A 23,113-nucleotide genomic window follows, 5' to 3' on the forward strand; every position below is an offset into this window, starting at 1 on the left:
TGCACAGACGGGGTCTGGAAAAACGGTGAGATGAGAGCAGAGTTGAATTTAACATGAGCAGTAAATGTGATTAGATCGAAATGAAATTCCTCGTCCTTCTGCAGGCTGCATTCCCGCTGCCCCTCCTGCATCTGCTGAGGGTAGGCGGTCATCATCTTTCTTCAGTGAGCTGCAGGAGCCTAAGGCCATTATTGTGGCTCCAACCAGGGAGCTTATAAACCAGATTTTTCTGGAGGCCAGGAAATTTGCCTATGGGTATAATTTTATAACAAACTGTGGCTATGATTAAAAAAACAAACAACATTGAGGTAATAAAAGAGCTGCTTCTGCTTCTTCTTTCTCCCAGAACTGTTGTGCGTCCAGTGGTTGTTTACGGTGGAGTCAGTATTAGACACCAGGTTAGTGACCTTAACAAGGGATGTAATGTCCTTTGTGGAACACCAGGGCGGCTGATGGACATGATAGAGAGAGGAAAGGTAAAGATAAACAAAAGGATTTGCAACTGCTTGAGTTTGTTGTCATTATAAAGGGTCTGAATACGGATGCTGTGTGATCATCTTAGGTTGGGTTGAGCAAGGTGCAATACTTTGTTCTGGATGAGGCTGATCGAATGTTGGACATGGGCTTCGAGCCAGATATGCGCCGCCTGGTTGCCTCTCCTGGAATGCCATCTAGGGAGGGCCGTCAGACACTGATGTTTAGCGCTACCTTCCCTGAGGAAATCCAGAAGTATGAGCCTTTATCTGCTGCGATTATTTTAACTGTTAAGGAGAAACATATGTTTCACACTTTTTCTTTTTTCTTTTAAAGACTTGCAGCGGACTTCCTCAAGCCAGACTATCTCTTCTTGGCTGTCGGAATAGTGGGTGGAGCTTGCAGTGACGTAGAGCAGACGTTTATCGAAGTTGGCAAGTTCTCAAAGAGGGAACAGCTTCTTGATCTTGTGAAGACATGTGGTACTTTTTTATTTTTAGTTTTTTTTTTAGCTTATTCCTGCCACAGACAGATTTCTCCAATACAGTCTAATGTTGCAGGAAATGAGCGCACCATTGTGTTTGTGGAGAAGAAGAGACAGGCGGATTTTATCGCCACATTCCTGTGTCAGGAGAATGTTCCAACCACCAGCATTCATGGGTACGTTACATGTTCAACACTTGTACAGCAACTACTCTGGACTTGTATAGGTGTAATAATATTTTATTTTGTACTGCAGGGACCGTGAGCAGTGGCAGCGAGAGCAGGCCTTAGCAGACTTTAAATACGGCAAATGTCCAGTCCTGGTTGCAACCTCTGTGGCAGCCCGCGGTCTGGATATTCCTGATGTTCAGCATGTGGTCAACTTCGACCTCCCAGGCAGCATTGATGAGTATGTTCACCGCATTGGGAGAACTGGCCGCTGTGGGAACGTGGGTAGAGCGGTGTCTTTCTTTGACACAGATGTTGACGGTCATCTGTCTCGCCCTCTGATTTCCATCCTGTCGAAGGTGAGAGCTTGGAACTGGGCTATTTTTTCCAAAAGTGATTTAAAAGGAAAAACTCCAGTGGTCATGTTTGAGTTGTCATTGACAGGCTCAGCAGGAGGTGCCTCCTTGGTTGGCGCAGTTGGCTTTTAGCAGTGCCAGCTCTGGAGGAAACTTCAACGCCAACAAGAACAACTTTGCTTTTACAGATTCCAGGAAGGTAACAGTACCAAGATCAGCCTTTTTTATTTTCAGTTCTCTGTGCTTTTCTCTCAGTGTTTTTTTCTATTTCCTTTTTGTTTAGGGTCAGCAAAGAGGATCATCTTTTCAGGGCAACACTGTGCAGAGCCAGGTGACAGCTGTGCTCCAGCCTCCACCTGAGGAAGAGGAAGAATGGGAGTAGAGAAATTACATGGAGCAGCAGTGCCACACATTGACCAGTTTAGTTGTTGTTTTTCATTTGTTGCAGTGTGTGGAGTTTTATCACAGTATTTTTGCTACTGTGAACAAAAAAGACAAAAATGTTTATAATGTCATGTAAGATTCTGAGATTCAATCTGTTGTGGTTATACCAAAGGTTTTTTTTCCCCGCAAAAGTAGAAGTGAAAATGTGAATTGACGACAAAAGGGGTAAAACCACTTCATGTCAGAGGAGACAACCATGGGATTTCTTTTATTCTTCTGTTTTTTTGATAAATAATTGCATTAAAATGGTTAATGTCTTGACGATAAGGACCAATAAATGGATGTAATCCAAGCAAAGCCTCCAGAGTTTGGCTCCACCAATGTTATAACAGAAGCCTGGAGTGTTTACACACATTTTGATGGCATGAGTTTTTGTTTGAAAAGGTTTCTGTACATGGAAAAGCCCAGATCCATGGACTGTGGTGATCTTGTTGCTGGTTGCGCCTATTTTCTGTTTTAGGTGAAATTGTAATAATAGGTCTTTAAACAATATTAGGCTCCAAACAGTGAAGACCTAAGTTAAATTGATATCAGACTGCAAGATGTTCTGTGAAGTACAGTAATTCTAAACCATTGCTTCAGTTAGGTAGTTCACAGTTTCTTTTACACAGAAACAAACCTAATATACTAAAGGACTATTTAATAATGGATTTAGAACTTAGTAAAGTCAAGTTTATTTGTTTTTATATTCAAACTTTTTACTTTTCAGTTGTTAAAGTGCGCTTTATTACATTCCTGTCGTTTTTGTAAGTGTTGCTAACCATTATTTTGTTATTATGTTTATCATCAAAATTAAGGTTTAAGGCGTTAGTTTTTAATGAAAAAATATACCAGTTTATGAAGGTCCTAAAATAACGTGTCGTGTAATAAAACCGCTCGCATTTTTTAAACAAAAGAAAATTATTCGTAATAACTACTATTATAGAACATTCTTCCCCTATTGTATGTTTAAGTTTAAAATGTATTAACACGCATTTTTACAGCAAGTAATAAAGAATAAAAAATAAAATAAAACAAAAAAAATGTATATTTGTTAGAATTAACAAATAACGCTTCCTGGTTTGTAGCTCCGCCCACTTTAGTTTGATTGGTCAGCCTCTTGTTTCCAGTTTCAAATGTTTGTTTTTACCCGGAAGCGTCCGACCTAGAAGCAAAGACTCGATTTGTCTCAAGAAAACTTAAAAGAGAGATAAAAATGAATTAAGAGCCAATAGTTTGGGGTCTGAAGTTGACATTAGGCATGAAAGCAACAGCTAAACATAAGGTAAGCGCATAGCAGGCGAATTGCTACTGTCAGTGTCACGATATTGCACAAGATAGAAAATATTAACCCTAGTTCCAGAAAAGTCGATTTTTTTCACTAACAACTAAAACTAGTTTAGCTCCTTAGCTTAGCTCAATAGTCCTTTATTTATCAGGAAAATAGGTTGATATCATCCGCTGTTTCATTTACCAATTTTATTTGTGCGGTTTGGTTCAACAGTGGGGAAACTGCATTTTTTGACTGTGTGTGTGTGCGCCATGTGACCCACAGGTGGTGACATCGGGGAGATTGACCGGTGGAACCAATGTGGCAAAGGCCAGGCGATTGTGAGTAAACTGGCATCCATATTTATTAACTTATTTTTAAAACTCACTACTCTTGGTTAACATTAAACACAAATTACATTTTATATTATTCTGCTAACATTTTCTCTTATATGTGGATTCAGGGTGACTCCAGCGGCACAACCCGAGCCAGCCTACTCTCTGTACTCCACTGAGTCTGAGGATCAGGTACATATAAAATGTCAATGCGTGTGTTTGTCTACCATATGGCCGTTTATCACTTTAATGTAAAGGCTGAAAATACAATGCCAAGTTTGTTGTCATTTTCAATTGCCAAAGAATTTGTTAAACATCAAATTACTGACTTAAAGTAATCTTAAAGAAAATCTTTCAAATTTGGACTATTTTACAAGAGAGGGTTATGAGAGAGTGGTTATGAGAAACACTGTATAAACTTACAGTGATATTGAGTTGAAGGCTGAGTTGATGATTCATGTGATCACTGATGCTGTGTGTTCTCAGGTCACTTCTCTTCACAAAGGTCTGGATCGCTGTGCTGCTCTGCTCAGTGACATTCTTCAAGCTGAAAAGAGAGGTAGGATTTTCTTTCACATTGAGTCCAAATGTAGTTAATGGCAGTTTTGTTGCTGATTTCTGATTGTAACTGAGCTCTAATCCATGAACACACAGCTCACTTCTTTAAAGTTTGTGCTTGCCTTGCTGCAAAACATCAGCAGTAATTTAAAATGTGACAGAAAATACAAATATATTTATCACAATGTTATATTTGTGTTTTGTTTTTTGTGAAAGTTTCACCCAGCCCTTCAAGAGCAGCAGCAGGTCGGACACTAAAATCAAGGCCTTCCACCTCACTGGGCAAAAAGAGCATGAAGAAACTGACTAAAAAGACAGGTGAAAATCCAGTGGTAATTATTTTTTACAAATAAAATGTAGCTAATAAATACGTTTTTCCATGTGAAAAATATCTCCACACAGATGAACTCTTTGACCCCAAAAGTATTATGAGTTTTGGAGTAGTAGTGTAAACACAGAGCAAGTTACTGCCCATCCTGCCGTTAGGGGGTGCTAGAGCTTGTCAGGTGGCGTTACTTTAACCGTATATAATAATAAGTAATCGAATATACCACACTGTCAATACTGGGCTGGATAAAGTGACCACAGTTGATTTTGCTGGACACTTTTTTGCAACACATTGAGACTTTAATAACGATAGTTAAATACACAAATAACTAATTTAATAATTTACCAACTACTCTCTCGGCATATTCGTATGTATTAGGATGGATTCTTGCAAGAAAGGAGATGTATTTATTTATTTCATCATCACCAACCTTCATTATCATTTATTCTTGTGAGGATGAATTCAAAAATATACTTCTGTGTGTCTCCAGTCCAGAAGACTCCTCAGTCATCTCAGTGTAACAGCACTACTCCTAAAAGAGCTCAAAAGTTCACTGCTCCGCCTCCGCATATGGGAGTTAAGCTGCACCCACCGAGACGGCCTACTCCCCAAAAAGCTGGCGCCTCCCCCTCAATCTGTCCAACTAAGCCCCATACTCACACCCCATCACCTCAACCCCAGTCTTCTGTCCTACTGTCTGTGCTCCAGTCGTCTTCTCAGCCCGGCCGGAAGCCTTTCCGTCAGACAGAGTGTAATGATGTGGAAGAGGAGACTGTCCCTGTGAGAGACACCGACAACCAGCTGCCTCTCAAATCGAACTCCCCTCATGTTCTTGATGGTTCTGTGAAGCTGTCAAATGCCTGTCTGGAATCTGGAGGTAACAGTGAAACCCCGCAGGTCATATTTAGCTGCACGGAGAAGGAGGTGAAGGAGAGGACAGCAGAGTATCTTCTGGGACAACTGAAGACTCTGATCGCTGGACAAGGTAAAACTTTATGTTAAACTTATGGGCTTTTCTTTGGCTTTTACCACAGAGCTCATTTTGATGTTAGAATCTTAGTCTACACAGGTTAAAGGTTGAACATGCAGGACTTTCATTAATAAAAGTATAAAATTGTGCTTACGCGAGTCAGTGGAAGTGTACAGTGTAACTCAAGTAGATCAGCTCTCAGATTCAGACCTTTGTGTATTTTTTCGTTTGTAAATGTTAAGAATGTAGATGTAATGTTTTAAAATCTGGATTCATGTATAAAATAGGCAGTTATAAACATTTTAAGAAGTTGTGCATTTACCTGTCCTTCTGTAATTATTTACAAGCTTGCATGTGTATTTCCTTTTTCTTGTAGTGAATCACTGTTCTATATGTTCTAGAAGAAGAGAAGTTTTGACCAAGTTATGAGTTTAGATCTATGTCAAACATTAATGGTTGTATATTGTATCTATTTGCAGGCAGTGTAGCTGAGAACTTGCTCAGTCGTCTGGAGGAAGTGATGTCGTCACCAGTGCTGTCACTGAGTGACAGTTCATTAAATGTCCAGAGAGACGGTGTTTCAGATTTGTCGTCACTGCACAGACAGAACATTCAGCTGCAGAGGTGGGAAAATGACAAACATGATGATACGTTCTCCATGGGAGTTTGCATTTATCAGCCACATTCAACACGTGTCTCTCTACATCAGGGAGGTGATGATTCTGAACCAGCGGTTGATGGAGAAAGAGATGGCAGGAATCCAGGGTAACACAGAGACACTCTACATTCCTCAGGGTAAAGGCTCATGTTGCTCTTTTACAAATACACAGTCAAGGTCCCAGTCAGTGATGCATCGGTGTTGGAAGAACTTATGCTGCATTGTAATTGGTAATGATATTTTCAGCATACACTACAGTGTCTCACTGTTGTACGGTTACCTTGTCAACTCACAGGACGGCCACGATCCAAAAATGAATAATGCAATTAAAGAAGCAACAGTGTTTCAAACAAATTTCATAATGTTTTAAAATTTAAATGTTAGTGCATTATAAAAAACCGTGTCTCTCTCTCCTACCCACAGTGACAGCTGTAATGAAGGAGCTCACTGCAGCTCAGTCCCGACTGCAGGAGCTGCAGCACGATCTGAAGGAGCTACGGGAAGCTCTGCATGACACACAGGACAAACTGAAGAGTCAGGAGGCACACAACAAAGTTATTACAACAGGTTTGTTCTTAAGTTATACGTATGAAGAAGGTCTACAGCGATGTTGCTCTGCCTTTTTTGAGCCACGGCTCATGTTTTACATTACACCAAAGCAATGATGTCACAAAAAGGTATATGTTATCAAATAGATGATCTTCTAATTTTAGTCTACTTACACTCAGTTGTATTGTTTGCAACAGGTAGTCACATATATATATGTGTGTATATGTATATGTGTATGTACAGTATATGTGTATATATATGTGTATATATGTATATATATATATATATATATGTGTGTATATATATATGTCATCTGCTGTCACCTGTGGGAAAGTATGTAATTGTTCTGCCCGTCACTGTCACACAACCAGCACAGATAAATTGATGACAGTAAATAATTAAAAATTTTCTGGCCAGTAAAGTGAAATAGGATCATTTTCTGCAGTACACCTGATGATCACTCATGACACACTAATGTTCCATGGTACAGTGGTTGAGAATCACTGACCAACAACTCATACTATGTAAAGAAGTTGCTCACGGGTGGATCATAGACAGACATTTGTGTGTATATAACATATGATAAATCTAACCTGGTAGGTGTCCTACCATTAGAGATGAGTTTAATGTTGACATTAAAATGAATAATTATAACTAATTAATGTAATGAGTCATTTCCCACCACTAATTATAAACCTGCATGTCTTTGATGACGTTGAGTTGTTATTTTTATAGACTTGGAAGCAGCTCGCAGCAGACTGGTTGATGTGGAGAGAGAGAAGAACAAGTTCTCTATACTGGCCCAACAAAGACTGGAGGAGATGGAGAACCTGAAAAGGCAAGTCTGTTTCTGTGTCAAATAACGAATGCAACTGATGAGTGGAGGATGATTGGCCATTAAGATGATCGTGATCGTGCTTCTTCTCTGAAGGATGCTCCAAAGTCAGAAATCACCAGATTGTCCTCCAACTATGATCAGATCTGTACTGACGACACCACGTCAGACTCCATCAGAACACATCGCTCACTACCTGAGGTCGCTAAGCCTGCTGGGATCCACACACGCTGACCAGGAGACAAGAGGCCACAGCCATGATTTGGACGCCCAAGCTCCTCCTGTCCACCATTGTCACGGTTCACAGGCAACTGGACAGCAGCTGGACTCAACCCTGTCCCAGTGCGACACAGAATCAGAATTGTGCAACTGGAGCATGAGGTCAGACTCCACCTTTGACACCAGAGACGAGGTGGCGTTCAAAGACGGCCTGGCAGCTCTGGACGCCAGCATCGACAGTCTGTGGAAGAACCTTCAGCTGGAGTTGAGGAGGTGAAATCTGTCCCCGGTTTAAGATCCGTTTTTTTAATATTTTTATTTTAACATTCGTCATCTGGAATTTGAAATAAAGCAATATCTAACATTATTGTACTGGCGCTAATTTTGGCTGATTTCTCTTACTTCCTTTCCTCTGTGGCCTCGATTTTGATTTTGCACATGAAAAACTAAGAGAGTTTGATTTCTGTAAAACTGCAAAAACTGGTTTTAATGATAAGAGACAAAACTACAACCAGTGTAAAAACAGCTGTAAGAAAACAGTAAATGTCACTGTGGCACTTTAAAATGTTATAGCACATCAGTGCAAAAACACATTCAATTTTCTTTTGTGATACACACATTTAAAATAGCTGTCTTCAAACACAATAGCATTCCATTTGGTTGATCAACAGCTGCAGTCTTTGAATTTTCACTGCAGAAGTGTGTCCCTGTAGAGTCAGACCCAAACAAAAGGATTTCTACACAAACAAATGCTGGAAATAAAAACAAGCACAAACACGAATTACCACAAAAATATCAAGTATTTACCAACACAAACTGATTAGTAAGAGACACAAAGGAAAGCTGGTGATGACTGAATTAGTCCTTAAACTAATTTAAATCCACTGGGGTGTCTTAGTGCAAAGTAAAAAAAAAGATTATAGTAGGGAACAAACACAGAAGGACGCTAGTTGTTGTTTAAATAACTAAGTCTCAGATTAACGATAAACACTGCTTAAACCAAACCAAAATGGCAGCACTGTTCAACAATGCTGTGCACGAATAGAGTCTGTTACAGGATCTTAATGTCTGGAAATTGCACTAAAAATCTGTTGTCACGACCTTACTGTGTGACCAAAGTCCATACAGAAAAACATCAGTTTTAAAGGGCCATACACTGTAGTTGTTTTAAACACTTTGTTTTCAAATTCAGCATTTGAAATATTATTTCAGAGTAACTTCTGTGAATAAAACACATTGACAAGTCAGAGGTAAGCAGGTCCTGTCCATGGAATTTAAGAAAAAGCATTTTGTTATGGACTTTGATATAACATAGTGATTGGTAATTCTTGAGTCAAACAACGCTTCTGTCTGATACCTGCAGAGGTGGAGGTGAACTGACAGTATTTATGAACCATTGCAGAGTTGGAGAGTGCAATCCACAGCTCTTCCGTGTCTCTGCTCTGGCTGAATGTCACCCAGATCTTCAGCTGTGTCTCCAAATCCATGGTAGTGTCCGTAATACTGAGCGTCGCTGCAGTCTGCTTCCATCAGCCCCCACCAGGCAGTATGTTCAGATAAGCTGCTACCAAGGCTTGTGTCCAGGTGTAGTGAGCCACACATGTCGGCCACAGAGGTCCTCCTCTGCACCAGTGGTTCTAGATGATTGTCTAGTGATGTTGGAGTTACATCCTGGTCATCATCTCTGCTCGGAGGTGACATCTGCTGGTGGACTTCACCTGATTGAGAATTGAAAGTTAAACATTAACTGAAATCCTAGCAGCTCATCTACAATTTTACAGAGGCTTCAAGTCCCACCTGAGTGGAGATGATGTGGATCCTCCAAGTTCATATTCTCCACCTCCTCATCTCTATCACTGTTCATCTGCATCAATGTGCCTGGAGCTGAAAAAAAGGATGTTTTTTAAAAAGAAGGGCCCTGGCACTAAATTGGAAAATATTTACTAATGTCACAGGGACTTCCTACGTATACTGTATGTAGAGGCATGGTCTGTATGGTCAACAGTTTTTTGGAAATGGTCAAGTTCATTCTTTGGGTCTGTTTTAAGAAAAAAACCCCAAAGAATGACTGAGTTGACTTTACTATAACTTCTTACTCTCTGCTCTCCTGGCTTTCTTCTGGTGACCACTCTCCTCAGTGCTCGTCAGCCTCTTTCTGCCTGGTCGCTCCTGACACATGGGAATGTTTCCGTTGTCCACGTGGCTCACAAAGCGGCCACTGAGCTGTACATGGTGCTGGTTGGCGTTGGAGATGAAGATGAAACAGTCGAGGTAACCGTGATGGTGGGCCAAGTCTGCTGCTGTTTGTCCCCTGGAGTTCTTTAAACTGGGGATGGGGAAAAGAGCTGAGGTTGAGACAAACTTTCTCTTGTCGGGAAAATACAAGTCACATCTCTAAACGGCCTGTTACATACACTTGTGACAGATCTGGGGCAGATTATAAGGTCAAAGAGGAATAGTTCAGGGTTTTGAAAACTCTTGTTGTATGAACACAAGAACAAAACTCCTGGATCTTAAATACCAGCTGACAACAATATTCTGTCTTTGATCAAAAATAAGTCAAGTCACAGCTTATGTTTGTATCTTTGAGCCTGGGATTCTACTTTTCTCGACGCTCCACAGAACAGTTAAAGGGGTCCTTCGTTTAAGGCGTCCACAACCTACGGCATTGCCTGGTTATGTCGCTATCTCCCATACATTTATTAAGAAAGTCTTGTTGTATCATTCCAACGTGAAGCATTTAAACTTGGCACAGGAAGTAGTGAAGCGGTGGAGGGGATGAATACGTCATCACGCTATATGTAGGCTTTATAAGACAGCTTTGTATACTCTCCCCAGTTGTACGCCATACATTATATTGTGCTACATTTGCTTTCTTTTGTTTTTGCCCTTCATTATGGCTCCCAAAGACAAGTCAGACTTTTCTGATGTTTTTACATCCTAGATCATGATGTTACCACTTCGTTAGTGTACAGTATGTGAGTTCAACACTTACTGTATGTGAAAATTGAGTTATGTTGCACCATAGGAATGGAATTCATCATAGAAATCAAATCCAGCATGTCTGCTTTGGTAAAATAAGATTAAAACCCATTTTAGCTATTGACAGCTCTGGATTTAATTGTTTTTTTTTTCATCTTTTTCTTTCTTCACACACAAACTTCTAGGTGAACTGAAGAATTTTTACGGTATTATACTCTTTATCATCTACCAAAATCGGTGTGGTTGGTTCATCTTCTTCTTTTCCTTTCGGCTTGTTCCTTTTTCAGGGGTTGCCACAGTGAATCATTGTTTTCCATCTCTCCCTGTTCTCTGCATCTTCTACTCTGACTACCTGGTTCATAGAACCTAAAACTCGACAAACAGACAAACCTGAACTATTCCTCAAATTTTGTCCATGTTAATACGACATGTCATGTGTGACGAAGGTTAGCAAAGTGTTACAACAAGACATTTAGTTTTAGACATTATCTGTAGACATGCTTTGTTACAAAGACTACAGAAAATTACCCTCCTCCTCCCGAGAAGGTTAGTTGTAAGTCAACTCATGCAGGTCTAAAAAAACAAAAACAAACAAACCATCAACTCATTCGACCAAGCCCTGCAGAAAGTACCTTGACAGTTTGCCAACAGCAGATATTGTAGGGAAGCGATAGTGAGCTCTCATTGCTGCAACTGTTAGACGCTCATCAACTGTGTGTACCACATTCTGTAGTGCTTATATGGACTGCTCCAAAAACTTCAATCATGTTCAATCTGAGTGGCTGTAAAACATCAGAACATGCATTGGAGTCCTGGTCTCTGCCAGTGTACATGTTGCTGACATGATAAGACTTTTTTCTTACTCAAACAGACAGTCTTTTCAAACACTTCTGATTTAACATAAGATGAATTATATTTACCAGCTTTGGTTAAAAGGCCACATGCCGCTGTGGTGCTTACGTAGCACAAAAGAGCTGCCAATTATCTGCTCAGTGTCAGAGATGTCAGGTAACTTACTGTGGTTTAGCACCAGCTACAAGCAGCACCTGCATACATTCCAGGCTTCCTGCGCACGCTGCTTTATGGATGGGAGTATCACCTAAACAGTCCTGAAAACACAAGATTAATCCCTTTAGGGGTACATAATTTAAAAATGGTACTTACAGACGTCTCTAAATATAACAAATCCCCCAAAATAACGCAAGTCTCAAATTTAATACGATTTTCTAAAATGCTAACATCTAAAATGGCAAATGCGCTCCCTCTAGCGGCAGACAAAGGGCACTGCGGTATGTCGGTGCCGCGTGACTGACCTGTCTGTTGACATCGGCTCCAGCCTGGGTCAACCACAGCACACAGTGAGGATGTCCTCTAGTGGCTGCAGCATGTGTCGGTGTCTGGTTGAGGTGACTGGTCTCCATGTTCACCTCACAGCCCATCTGAACGAGTAGCACTAAACACTCTAGCTGTAGAGAGCAGAGAAGACATTTGCACGGCATGATAATAATAATAATAATAATAATATCACTGTATTATTGTTCTCTGAGTTTTTAATGCATGTTCAACAATGAGCCTTTTTTATTTTTTACATTTTTTTTATTATTACAATTGCAACGCAAAGAATTGGTAATACATGTAAAAAGCCAAACGTCAGATAATGTCAATGAACTATATTATTATAAATGTTCAAACTTCCTGGTCGAAGTTTGGCGCCTGCGTCGTCATTGGCTACAAGGGAACCAATGGAAATGATGCATGTTTTTGTTAAGTCAAACCACTTTATTTTATAGTATATGCTGAAATAACAAATGTAGTAGAGACTGTTACTAAATAGAATAATTGGGATGTTTTCACGTTAAAATGAGTCACTAGTATTCACCGCCATTTTGTTTGAATGTAATAATAGAATAAAAAGTAAAGACAAATATAAAGCTGTAGCCGAGCTATAGTTCGGTTGCCAAAGTTTTTTCTTTTCAAATAAAAAAACACAAAAACGTGGGTGTTCAGTGAGTACCTGTCCAAAGTATGCAGCCCAATGTAAGGGCGTCCAGCCGTAATACGGGTCCTCCGCGGTGAGCGCAGCCAGGCTGGAGAGCTGCTCGGACAGCGACAGCAGAGCTCCGACATCTCCATCCCGGCAGGCGCGGTGGATGGGGAAACGGCTCACCAGCGCCTCATCAACGGGTATGTCCAGCGGTAACTCTCCCGCTGACATGAGTGAAGCACTAGCTGACATGGAAACGTATTCCTTTGCTTTCCACTGTGATCGCTCAGGTTAATAAATAACTTTTAAAATTGTTTTAGAACACAAAGGAAGAGGAGGTAAGCTTCTGTCAGCGGCGGGAGAATCACAATACCCGGACAGGACTCTGTCAGGATTGGGACCGGATTACCTCGGAAGCCGTTCTAAAATAAACTACTGCCATCTCCTGGTTTACTTTGCTAAGAAAAAAATAGCATTTAATTCAAGAGGCCGACCAGAAAGAAGAGTAGAGGAGATAACGACGCGCTAGCAGGAACATGTCAGGTGGCGGGAATGGGCAAACGTTGAGTCAAGAAACCAAGGTAAAAGAAAACACCCAATTAAATAATGCTGTTTGTCTCTGATTATCACTCAAACAAAAGATGGACTCTGGTGCAGTTAAGCGAGTTAAGGCACTGCTTCTTTTTTTAGTAGTTTTTAGTTTTTAGAATCACAGTGAGCCCTTCTTCTGCGGGTGTTCCTTTTTTAGCCACATTTAGCTAATCAGCATCCCAGGCTGACAGAAAGGCGCCTATGAAATAAAATGTATTATTGTTATTATTATTATCTGGCCTTGTCGTAAACGTAAACGTGTAGATATTAAATATGTTTTTCTAAAATAGCCATATTAGCATTCGACTAATGATAATAAACTGGATTTTTATACTTAGACACACAGAACGATGTTCCTTTCTCCCCCAAAATCAGCAGAATAAGGCCTTTTAAGGTTTTATTTTGAATTTGCCTCAGGAGGAATACGTCAGAGTGAGGAAGAGTGATTTGGACAGTCTGACCACAGAAGTCATGCAGATGAAGAAGTTCCTGCCCAAAGTGCTGAATAAAGACCTTAAAGAAACAGTGCGTAAAGTGAAGACAGCTCAAGCAGGTGTGTGGATGCCGTGTGTGTGAGGTCTTGAAGTGTGTACAGGTTCATGTTAAATACTTAAAATATGCCTTTATTTAACTTTCCAGTTGTAAAGCATCACGAGAAGGAACGGGAACAGCTGCGTCAGCAGTGTTTGCATCTTCAGTCACGGCTGGATGCGTCACAACGTGAATGTCAGAAAGAGAGAGAGGTGAGAGAAAGAGCAAGAAATATACAATTTTGCTTTATTGGACCTTCTTCTTCTTCTTCTTTTTCTTTCGGCGTTGTCCCTTTTTTCAGGGGTTGCCACAGCGAATCATTTATTTACTAATTGTCCTGTTCTCTTTTTCTCCCTGTTTATTGGACCTTCATTGATTTTTCTAAATTTAAAACACATTTACATTTTGATAAATACATTTAGCTAAATAAAAACAAATAATGTCTCAGGTTTCACATTGACTTTTATTGTTAACGGTTTTTCCTAAAATGATGAGATAAGAAATAATCTGGTTGCATGCAGGGCAATAAAGGAAACATTAGGACGAGGTTTACTCAGGGCGCCCTCTGTTGGAGGATGGGGAACTTATTTAGGTTGTGCACTAGTAATGAGTTCTAATTGGCTATTCGAGAACCTGGCAATTTTACATTAAACTAAACAGTGAGTGTAAGCTGTTAGACTGACAATTAAAAAATGAATCCACAACCACACACGTTCTCTATGTCTTTGTGCAGGAGAAGCTGCTGTTGCGTGAGCAGCTGTGGCAGAGCGGTGCAGAGCTGCAGCAGCAGGCCGACTTCTGCTCCGCTCTGGGATCAGCCACCTGCAGTCTGCTGTGGAGCTGCTCATCCAGCGAGAATGCGGTGGCACAGTGGCTGGCTGATGTAACTTACCTGAGCGTGTGGATCAGACTTATCTTAATGACAGTCAGGATATACAGTACTTGTGTACATTATGATCATGTGTGTATGTGTTCACTGACTGCAGGGAAAGCTGCCGTCATTCCTAGGTGTAGCTGCTCAGACTCTGGAGAGCTTTGTCGACTCTTTGGACGCAGAAGTAAAAACTCAAACCGAAGACCAGAACTCCCTGGAGCATCAGTTTGTTTTAGCTCTGGCTGGAACTGTAACAAGTGAGTTCACTGCCTCTGTATTACCATTCATATATTACATGTACATATATATATCTATGTGTTGATTGTCAGGAATTTACAGCTGAAAACCCTCCTGCCTTCTGCAGACATAGCTGCTGTGCCATGTGGTCGGAACTTCCTCTCCAGCTCGGCTCACGACCTCCTGGACACTCTGATGAGGCTTCTGGAGCAGATGGACTCAGGTGTTTTCCCCAAACTGAAAGTGTACGTGGAGAAAAATACCTGTCGTTGTTTACTAGTAAACTCTCAGAACTTTTTAAAAGATTCACTGCCATCAGGCTACACTGTAGTCACAGTTCAGTCTATTAAATATTAGAACCAGTTAAATTAACAATGGAATCAGTGCCAGTGGGTGTCAGTGATGCACTGGTCTCTGCTTGTGCTGCAGGTTAATGTTGATGGCCCTGTATAATGTCAGCATCAGTGTGAACGGGCTGAAGCACATGAGTGAGAACCCAGGACTCCTGCCTCTCATCTGGACCAGGATGAACGGTGAGGATACAGTTTGAAAACCGTGTCCAGAAGAGTGGGTCATTTACCTCAAACCTTTATTTAACCTCCGAAAGGACAAAGAAGACTTTTTCACTCACTTTTCATTTTGGTAACATATGAACCAATTTTATTGTCGTTACACATATATAGGAATACACACAATGTATTTAACTTATTGGACTATTCCTGGGTATCTATAAATATATGTATTAAATGTGTTGTTGATGGGTTAAGTGCAAGGATCCTGGGATCAGTGATCTCAACACAGCGATATATAAAACTACTGGAGGATGAACAGGCTTGGCTTCATGAGTCCCTTTAAACACACCTTGATTTCTCTGTGTCACAGACGGAGACTGGGAGGTGTGTCTCCACTCTCTGCGTCTCCTACAGTCTGTGCTGTTGGAGAAGGAGGCGGTGCTCCTGTTCGGCTCCTCCTTGCTGGAGCCAGAACTCCTGGCGTGTGTTACCCAGCTCAGCTCCAGTAACAAGCCTAGTCTGAAACAGGCTGCACAGCAGACCCTGGAGGATCTGCACGCCCTTCAACAGGTACGGTGTGTGACACTCACTCATGACATCACATCTGTTCTCAACGATCCTAATCTGTGGTTGGCTGATGTGAACACCTCTCTGACATCATCATCATCCACTGCTGTGACTTCAACATTTTTATTCAAAACAACCAGGGTAAATATAAACCACCAGAACGTAACATATTTGTGTTTCCAGAAACTGGAGTGTAAACGGAGTAGCCTGTGATGTGGATCAGCATCTTCACTCCTCCTGTCCAGTGTTTCTTCATTTCTTTCTTCCTAAACTATTATTCAACAATTGAGGAAAGTATATAGTACAGTTCGGAGAGCTTCTGTCCGTGTCATCGCTCAGTCAAACTTAAAACAAAACACTGAACATCCAAACCCTTCAAATTGTGTTTGCAATCGTTTAGTTCCCTGTTCATCAGATTGAACCATGATTAAACCTTTTGTTAGTAATTTGTAGATTTTATGTTTACTTGTGTTTCTCAAATGGCCACATGGTGGCAATCTTTGAAAGAACACAAATGGTTGGCTGTTGCAATCCCTGGACAAACCAGGTTTCCTCACAGAGCCCCAAAACATGTATGTGACACCCAAGCACTGAGCTGCAGAAAATGACAGGCAGAACAATTAAATACTCGTCCACTAGGTGGCAGCAAATGGCAAAAGATTTAAAAAGGGAGCTGCAGAGTCTTTGAAGATCTTTGTCTTCTCCAATTCCTGCCAGTACATCAGCATTGTGTTCAACTAAACCAGCTCATGTTTCACATTGAGTAAAACGCAGTGCCACCCCACGACCCTGCAAAGGATAAAGCAGAAGATTATAAATGAATTAATAAATAATTAATATTTTTGGAATAGAATTAGAATAACTATCAGGTGTGATGCTATAACCAGATCCCTCTGTGCAGGAAATATATTTTTCTTAATTTTAAAAAAAACAGAATCATCGTTTGCACTGATAAAAAATAACATGCTCGGGGCGTGGCGGTTGGGGACATGGTTGAAGTGAGAGTGTCGTACTGTGGTGTGGAGCTCTACATTCAGATTCTTATTTACTACAGCACTTTGGTTCATAGTGAGACCTTAATAAAGGCCATATGAAGAGTCTGATTCCTCATCAAGGGGAGAGTTAAATATCAACTCATAAATGCTGCTGCTCTCGTGCTTCTTCATTTAGACCTGTGATCTCAGGTGAGTCCTTTCACTCACACACTGAAAGAATGTGTCTCTCATACATAAATTCAGAGTGCATTTCTATTCACCACGTTTTTTTTTTCTTAGGGTTAAAGAAGGTTGGACGCTGTCCTTGTCTCAGATGATTGACAGACGTCCATTGACGGGCACCTGAAGGAACTTCCTGTCTGCACGGCCACAGCTGTAAAAGGCTGTGAACGACCACAGGTAAATGTCAGGACACTAGACATACAATAGGGTTTTGTTGGACCACAGGAGGTTTAGCAGTGACCCACAGGAAATGGAGCTATTCTTTCTGTCTGTACAGAGTAAAAGACGTGACGTGCATCAGCAGGCAAATTTATTAAAGAAAGTCTTGTTCAGATTTAACATGGGAACTAGTTGGTTAGCAAAGCAGAAAGGACGTGTCGTCAGGCGGTGCTAGACGTAGAAAACATCATTGTTTACATTCGACGGTTGCATGCGATACAGTGGATTATGCTACATTTGCTTTCTTTTGTGTTGTTTTTTGGGAAATCTTGCCCTTCATTATGACTCTTCTGATGTTTTATGTCCTAGATGATGATGTCACCACTGTGTTAGCGTAGGTGAGTGACATAGGTACTGATGTACAGTATGTGAGTTCAGACTTACAGTGGAAATTGTGTTATGTTGCACTGTAGCAACAGAATCGCTTTCTAATCATTTTCGGAGGCTAATGGCTGTGAGCTTGGAGCTAAGTTATATAAAAAGCATTTAGCAAAGCAGCTAAAAACCCAAGAACAATATTAAAAGATATATTAAGTCATAAAACATTTTTTTAACGTATTGTGTAATATTTTAGCGGTCTGTGGTTTTATATGTGAATATGTCATGTTGATACATAAACATAATTACAAAGTGGAATAATACATTCTTACATTTTCCCACAGACATGTTTAGTTTTAACGTTTCAAATTTCAAGTTTAAAAATAAAAAGGACAATGAGTGAGCTGTGAGAAAAAAGTGCAGTAAAGGAGTGAAATGGACAAAACAACAGTTCACTTTGTGAGGTCTGTCTGTCTCCCTTCCCTCCCTCCCCCTGCTTCTGTCTGCTGTCCAATCAGTGTCATCACACTCACCTGTGTCTCTGTCATCAGTCTCACTGGTGTCACCTGGTGGCCTGGGTATATATACCTCTGTCCCTCACTCAGTCCTTGTGGGGTTGCTGATGTGTGGGGAGGTATAGTAGTTGTTTATCTTCATTGTGGGTTTTTATGTTGCCTATTCTGTGTTCTTGTGTGTCTTGTTATTTTATACTGATTTATGTGTGCTTTACTGTTGTTCCTGCCTGGTCCTGTTTCCAAAAAAAAAAGAAGCTAAATCAAAGTGTTAAGCCCAAAAAATGTGCTTTTGACGAAGGAGGCCATAAAGTGAAAAACGTTCACAATTTACAATTAGTGTGCAGGAAGTCTCCTCAGTGTCAACGCCTTAATCCTCCAGAGGGAGAACCGGCGTGTCAGTGGTCATATGCTGTCCAGATTTCTCCCATGATTCATTAGGAGCTAATTGCCTCCCTGTTCAGCCCAGCTTTTTCCCAGAAAGCAGTGGCTCCACAGATGCTGCTGCTGCAGATTGTAATATGAGCGCAGACTTAAAGCTGTCAGTCAAATCTCACTGTGACCTTTCAGCAGAAAAGGATTTTTTTCCTTCACTTGGTTTTTAAGCGTGGGACTTTGTGTGTGTGTGCGTGCGTGCACATGTGTGTTCTTCTGTACTTCTGGGGTCCAATCTGTGAAATCTACATGGGTTTTACTTTTAAACAACACCTCACAAGAAATCATCTCACACACTTCACTAACAACAGGTGTCACAGAAACATTCACTAGCTTCAGTTGTATTATTTCTGACAGAAACTCAAAATTCTTAAAATGTAATCTCTTCCAAAAACTAATGATCATGTTCAATTTTAAGATATTTTTGTAACAGAATTATTTTAAAATATTATTTTTAAATGATTAACAATAAACTGCTTTTATTTGTGACACTTCCAACCAGTTTGGGACAAAGGTCGATATCTTGGCCTTCCACTATACATCACCTTTATTCTTATATCACATTTTAGTTGATTAATTAGTTGATTTAAATGTTAAATATACACACATATGTTTTTCTAACTTGTCTACTGGCTGCCGCTCCACTTGACATAATTCTGTGATGCCCACAAGAGAAACACAAACACAAAAAACACAGACACACACAAAAGTAGTTTGAAAGCAACCAGATACATTTAATTATATAATTGCTCTGTTTCTTCTTTTACCTGAAGACAGTTGTGTTTTTACAGTGCAGACAGTTAAAAAAAGAACAAAGAAATATGAGGAATCTGATTCTCTTTGAGTCAGGATAAAGCTGAAATTTCATCCAAACGGAGACAATCAAAGTTGAGGATTTAAGTTGTGATGCCTGCGAGCTATTTATGACAGGGTTCTTCCCATGTGACCACAGACACACACACAGATACACACTCTTCACACTCTTCAGTAACACTGTGAGAAAAAACAGCACAGAATGAATTGGTTTGTGGCACCAAATTAAACCAATACGTCAAAAATGTTCTGTTAGCAATAAAAATGAATTAATATGAAAGAAATAAAGGCGCTCAAGTTTTTTTTTTAATCCTGTGAATAATATTAACAATGGTATGGTAAAACGAGCATCTTATAACTTTATTCATTTATTTTTATCTTTTTTTCCCTCTAAATAATGTTTTCTAAACATGGATCAACACCTACATAATTTTCTTCTTTTAGATGTTTTTTTTTTCACGTTTTGGATTTTTTAATTCTTTTTGAGTAGATAAAAATAAAACTACAGTTTGGTTTAAAGTATACACAGAGAAGTGTTTTTCCATCCATAAAATATGTAAAAAATAAAACGGGTCAAATAATTTGTTTCATCAAAAAAAGCAACAAAGTGCAGTAGAGAGAGAGAGTGAATGGAGTCAGGCTTCAACACCAAGACTTAACGTCTGCAGAAAGGCAGAAAAATCCCTTAATTTAATATATTACACATAAATGTTTCTCTTTTGTCCACATGCCTTCTCCATATAAATATCTCACGGTGATAAACACTATGATAAAATCAAGTTTAGGTGAATTGTAAATGCATTTCTTATTATCTGAATTATATTAATATGTTATATAACAATGTCTGAACGTATCAACATGCAGAGTTTGTATAAAAGTGACAGCGTTATATCCTCCGTACATTAAGGCACATTAAGATGACATTTATACAATGAGTTTTCATCCATCTGTAGAAAAAAAACATCCCTGAATGTCACGGGTACAACATGCAAAGATATAAAGGTAGACTATGCTGGAATTTCCTCATTCATTATTCATGTGTTTTGTGTGGTTGGGAGGTTTTCATGTAAAAAAAATGCTCCCAGTGGAAAATAGATCCAGTAGGGGGCAGTGATGCCACTCAAAGGATACAGAGTAATTTTTACTACCCCCACTGTGCAGCAGAAGTCAGCTGTGGCAGCAAACAGAGTAGTTTTGGCATGGTTATAGGAGTATAAAGCAGCATACACAGAGTCTGCTGTGGGTAAAAAAGTCTTTTACAACATACTAGGTGAAAATGCAGTTGTAAAACGTACATGTTCGGGGTTTAACTTTTTTTAACTTTTTGTTATTCAAAAACATTGAACAAAGACATTTTTTGTAAGAGCTACATGCTCTACGGTCAGAATTCCTGCATACCCTTCCCTGAAGAAACAATGCAGTATTACATTGTTTGTCACAATAAAAACATTATCTCTCAGCATGCAGTTACTTGTTAACTGACTACTAGTTAACTGTCACCAGACAGACTGCTTGTGCGTAAATACAGCTTTTGAAATCACTTATATATACATATATGTATATATAAGTTCAACCTAATTTTAGAAAATGAATTGATAGGGTTACATGTGTCATGTCATTTCATCTATTGGACATCATACACTTACAAAAAGATAAAACTACAGGAAGACCACTTACTTTAAGAGCAGCAGTGACGAAACAGAAAAGTATGGCTGTGTAAACCTCAGAATTTCCCTGGTACTCCAACAGATGGCGAAAAAAAACCTCCTTAGACTAAACCCTGGTCATTTGTTATCCTCAAATACAAAAATGTTTCCTGAATATATTATATTTTAGCTGATCAGTAACATGTTGGGATCAGAAACAAGACACAGATCATGGCTGAGACTCAGTTCCAGAGGAAATATTTCCTCAGATATTTTTTTTGTTGCTTTTTATAAACATTTTTGGTATAAATTGAGTCACTAACTATAATTTGACAAAATTAAAGTTTTAAAATTAAATATCTGCAAAATTAAAACAGAAAAGCTAAAAATCTGTCCCTTGTTTTAATTTGAATAAAAATATGTAATGAAACTCATTGTAATTTCTAGATGGAAAATATTAAACTGCCATTATTAAAAAAATATCCTAAGTAAGAAGACTGTATACAATAAATAAATGATGTGCAGTGATGTAGCTGAGGCACCGGATCTTGACAATTTTCATTCACTCAACTCACTCAGACTCAGGGTTGTTACCGTCCTGTGCTTTTTTGTCATTTAAACGGTAGCATTTTCATCAGTTTGTGTAGTTTTCGTCCTGGTTACCGGTTTGAGAACTGGAGCTGACGGTATTCCCTGTCAGAGCTCCTCACACGCCACCTCCGCTGCGGTCCACCGTCACTGGCCCCCTCTTTTCCAGAGTCTCCTCTGCTGTCTTCATCAGGATGGCCAGACGACTGCCTGACACTTGGCCCTTTTTAACTGCGCTCATCAGCTGTAGGGCAGAGCAGGGGGAGGGGCGGAGGTCAACGGGTTGAATCAGAAGCAACAGGGAACATGAAGTGGTTCGGTCGTGCCGTATAAGAAAAAAAAAAGACCCTCCAGCCACAGTCTCCACAAGTGTTCTACCACCTCCACATGCCGCGTTTAAGGAGAAAATGAAACCAACACCAACCTTCCTTATGTGTAAAGCTGAACTAAATATTTATAAAAAAGGGGAAAACTTTTAAAGATTCCCATGAACTTGACAATGAGAGGTACTGGGGGGGAGTAGTCTGTGAATAATAAATTGATTACATCATTAAGAAGTAAAATGTATTTACAAGCTTTGCTTAATGGCTGTGGGTAAAAAGAAAAAAAAGCATTGCTGCTCAACTCTTAGGATAAAATACTTTTCTTTACCTTTAATTAAAACATTTTATTTTTTAACTAGGGTTACCTAGTGCAGCTTTGACACTTTTCAGATACCATTTTACTCTGTTTTTTTAGTTTCAGAGTTGTTGAGGTTTTTTTATTACACAATTTTTGCACTTTAGGGTTAAAAATTGTGTAATTTGTGTTGTTATGCAGGTCAGTCTTCCAGGTATGTTTCATACAGTAGAGAGAGGTGACAGCAACATGATTCCACATCAGTGCTACGCTACCTGTTTGTTGTCCCTAAGTCATCCAAGGGTCAGGTGGAACAAAGACAGGCAGAAACAAACATGAACAAGATGACACTCAGCATCATAATCACAACACCATTATGTTCTGATCAATAATAATAATTGTCTAGTGTTTCACTCATTTTGATTTGTTGTTTCCTCAGAGAGTCAGAGCCTCTAACCAATTATCAGCTGTCACCAACCTCTGCTTTAATGACTTGGTGAGAAAGTCATTTACATGCAGGCGGATGTTGCAGCCACTTTAGAACTCATTAAACGAGTCACTGGCCGAGATTTCTCAGCTCTCATTAGTTTCAACTCAAACCTGCTGGTTTTCAGACTTTACACTTTCTGTGTTCCTGATGTTCACCAGTAGACAATTAGTTCATCTGTGAGGAGGAAAATATATACAGTACCGGCTCTGGATAGGGAAAAAAATAATCAAGAATAAGGATGATTTATTTGCTTATATTGGGGACTATAATAGATGTAGCTTTCATTTCATTTCCTGCTGGAGTTGAGGCGATAATAATGAGAAAACAGGGGAAGGAAAGAAGACAGGAAAGAG

General features: G+C 39.7%; 5 protein-coding genes across 13 annotated transcripts in view; 3 read left to right on the forward strand and 2 right to left on the reverse strand.

Moving 5' to 3' along the window:
* ddx4 (DEAD (Asp-Glu-Ala-Asp) box polypeptide 4) overlaps positions 1-2,217 on the forward strand; it is a 6,377-nt gene extending 4,160 nt beyond the window's left edge. The window contains 10 exon segments of the mRNA NM_001294221.1: positions 1-25; positions 105-146; positions 149-255; positions 347-476; positions 563-729; positions 811-956; positions 1,035-1,134; positions 1,214-1,484; positions 1,570-1,680; positions 1,765-2,217. The exon segment at positions 1-25 is cut by the window's left edge and continues 17 nt beyond it. Coding sequence (NP_001281150.1) covers positions 1-25; positions 105-146; positions 149-255; positions 347-476; positions 563-729; positions 811-956; positions 1,035-1,134; positions 1,214-1,484; positions 1,570-1,680; positions 1,765-1,863 — 1,198 coding nt within the window. The 3' untranslated portion in view covers positions 1,864-2,217.
* An 817-nt stretch (positions 2,218-3,034) lies between these two features.
* Positions 3,035-7,993, forward strand: ccdc14 (coiled-coil domain containing 14). Of its 2 annotated transcripts, none has more exons than XM_025062462.1 (11): positions 3,035-3,189; positions 3,460-3,515; positions 3,638-3,701; positions 3,996-4,068; positions 4,284-4,399; positions 5,104-5,380; positions 5,845-5,989; positions 6,075-6,160; positions 6,447-6,590; positions 7,308-7,410; positions 7,504-7,993. In XM_025062462.1, the coding sequence occupies exons 1-11, from the start codon at positions 3,166-3,168 to the stop codon at positions 7,901-7,903; spliced, it is 1,488 nt and encodes a 495-aa protein (XP_024918230.1). In that variant the 5' UTR covers positions 3,035-3,165; the 3' UTR covers positions 7,904-7,993. The 2 variants fall into 2 exon arrangements, with proteins under 2 accessions (XP_024918230.1, XP_008323271.1); XM_008325049.2 differs by having other exon boundaries at positions 4,284-4,385; positions 4,886-5,380.
* Positions 7,994-8,086: 93 nt separating this feature from the next.
* Positions 8,087-12,921, reverse strand: ankrd10a (ankyrin repeat domain 10a). The gene is made up of 6 exons (XM_017038266.2): positions 12,623-12,921; positions 11,922-12,074; positions 11,626-11,717; positions 9,723-9,952; positions 9,424-9,510; positions 8,087-9,344 (listed from the first exon to the last, which is right to left on the reverse strand). The coding sequence occupies exons 1-6, from the start codon at positions 12,842-12,844 to the stop codon at positions 9,013-9,015; spliced, it is 1,116 nt and encodes a 371-aa protein (XP_016893755.1). The 5' UTR covers positions 12,845-12,921; the 3' UTR covers positions 8,087-9,012.
* Positions 12,922-13,045: 124 nt separating this feature from the next.
* On the forward strand, positions 13,046-17,555 carry hsf2bp (heat shock transcription factor 2 binding protein). Of its 2 annotated transcripts, none has more exons than XM_008325050.3 (9): positions 13,046-13,173; positions 13,601-13,736; positions 13,823-13,926; positions 14,448-14,597; positions 14,701-14,845; positions 14,953-15,070; positions 15,255-15,358; positions 15,708-15,907; positions 16,088-17,551. In XM_008325050.3, exons 1-9 carry the CDS (start codon positions 13,129-13,131, stop codon positions 16,115-16,117), a joined length of 1,032 nt encoding a protein of 343 aa, XP_008323272.1. In that variant the 5' UTR covers positions 13,046-13,128; the 3' UTR covers positions 16,118-17,551. The 2 variants fall into 2 exon arrangements, with proteins under 2 accessions (XP_008323272.1, XP_016893756.1); XM_017038267.2 differs by having other exon boundaries at positions 13,088-13,173; positions 13,604-13,736; positions 16,088-17,555.
* Positions 17,556-19,315: 1,760 nt separating this feature from the next.
* The window catches only part of gpd2 (glycerol-3-phosphate dehydrogenase 2 (mitochondrial)), a 17,451-nt gene continuing 13,653 nt past the window's right edge, over positions 19,316-23,113 (reverse strand). For 6 of the 7 annotated variants that reach the window (XM_025062295.1, XM_008325054.3, XM_025062296.1 and 3 more), the window contains one exon: positions 19,316-21,896. In XM_025062295.1, coding sequence (XP_024918063.1) covers positions 21,771-21,896 — 126 coding nt within the window. In that variant the 3' untranslated portion in view covers positions 19,316-21,770. Of the gene's footprint in view, positions 21,897-22,545; positions 22,559-23,113 lie in introns of all 7 variants that reach the window. The other variant, XM_008325056.3, reaches the window with a different exon arrangement.

Source organism: Cynoglossus semilaevis, chromosome 14 (genome assembly GCF_000523025.1).
Source record: "Cynoglossus semilaevis isolate Cse_v1.0 chromosome 14, Cse_v1.0, whole genome shotgun sequence".
Taxonomy (NCBI): Eukaryota; Metazoa; Chordata; class Actinopteri; order Pleuronectiformes; family Cynoglossidae; genus Cynoglossus; species Cynoglossus semilaevis.

Coding starts and splice junctions, on each gene's coding strand:
- ccdc14 (XM_008325049.2), top strand. CDS start 3,166: ATGAAAGCAACAGCTAAACATAAG. Junction 3,190..3,459: donor AAGCAACAGCTAAACATAAG/GTAAGCGCATAG, acceptor TGTGACCCACAG/GTGGTGACATCGGGGAGATT. Junction 5,381..5,844: donor GACTCTGATCGCTGGACAAG/GTAAAACTTTAT, acceptor ATCTATTTGCAG/GCAGTGTAGCTGAGAACTTG.
- ankrd10a (XM_017038266.2), bottom strand. CDS start 12,844: ATGTCAGCTAGTGCTTCACTCATGTCAGCGGGAGAGTTACCGCTGGAC. Junction 12,075..12,622: donor GGGCTGCATACTTTGGACAG/GTACTCACTGAA, acceptor TGCTCTCTACAG/CTAGAGTGTTTAGTGCTACT. Junction 9,511..9,722: donor GAAAGCCAGGAGAGCAGAGA/GTAAGAAGTTAT, acceptor CCTTTTTTTCAG/CTCCAGGCACATTGATGCAG.
- hsf2bp (XM_008325050.3), top strand. CDS start 13,129: ATGTCAGGTGGCGGGAATGGGCAAACGTTGAGTCAAGAAACCAAG. Junction 14,598..14,700: donor TGGCACAGTGGCTGGCTGAT/GTAACTTACCTG, acceptor CACTGACTGCAG/GGAAAGCTGCCGTCATTCCT. Junction 15,071..15,254: donor GTTTTCCCCAAACTGAAAGT/GTACGTGGAGAA, acceptor CTTGTGCTGCAG/GTTAATGTTGATGGCCCTGT.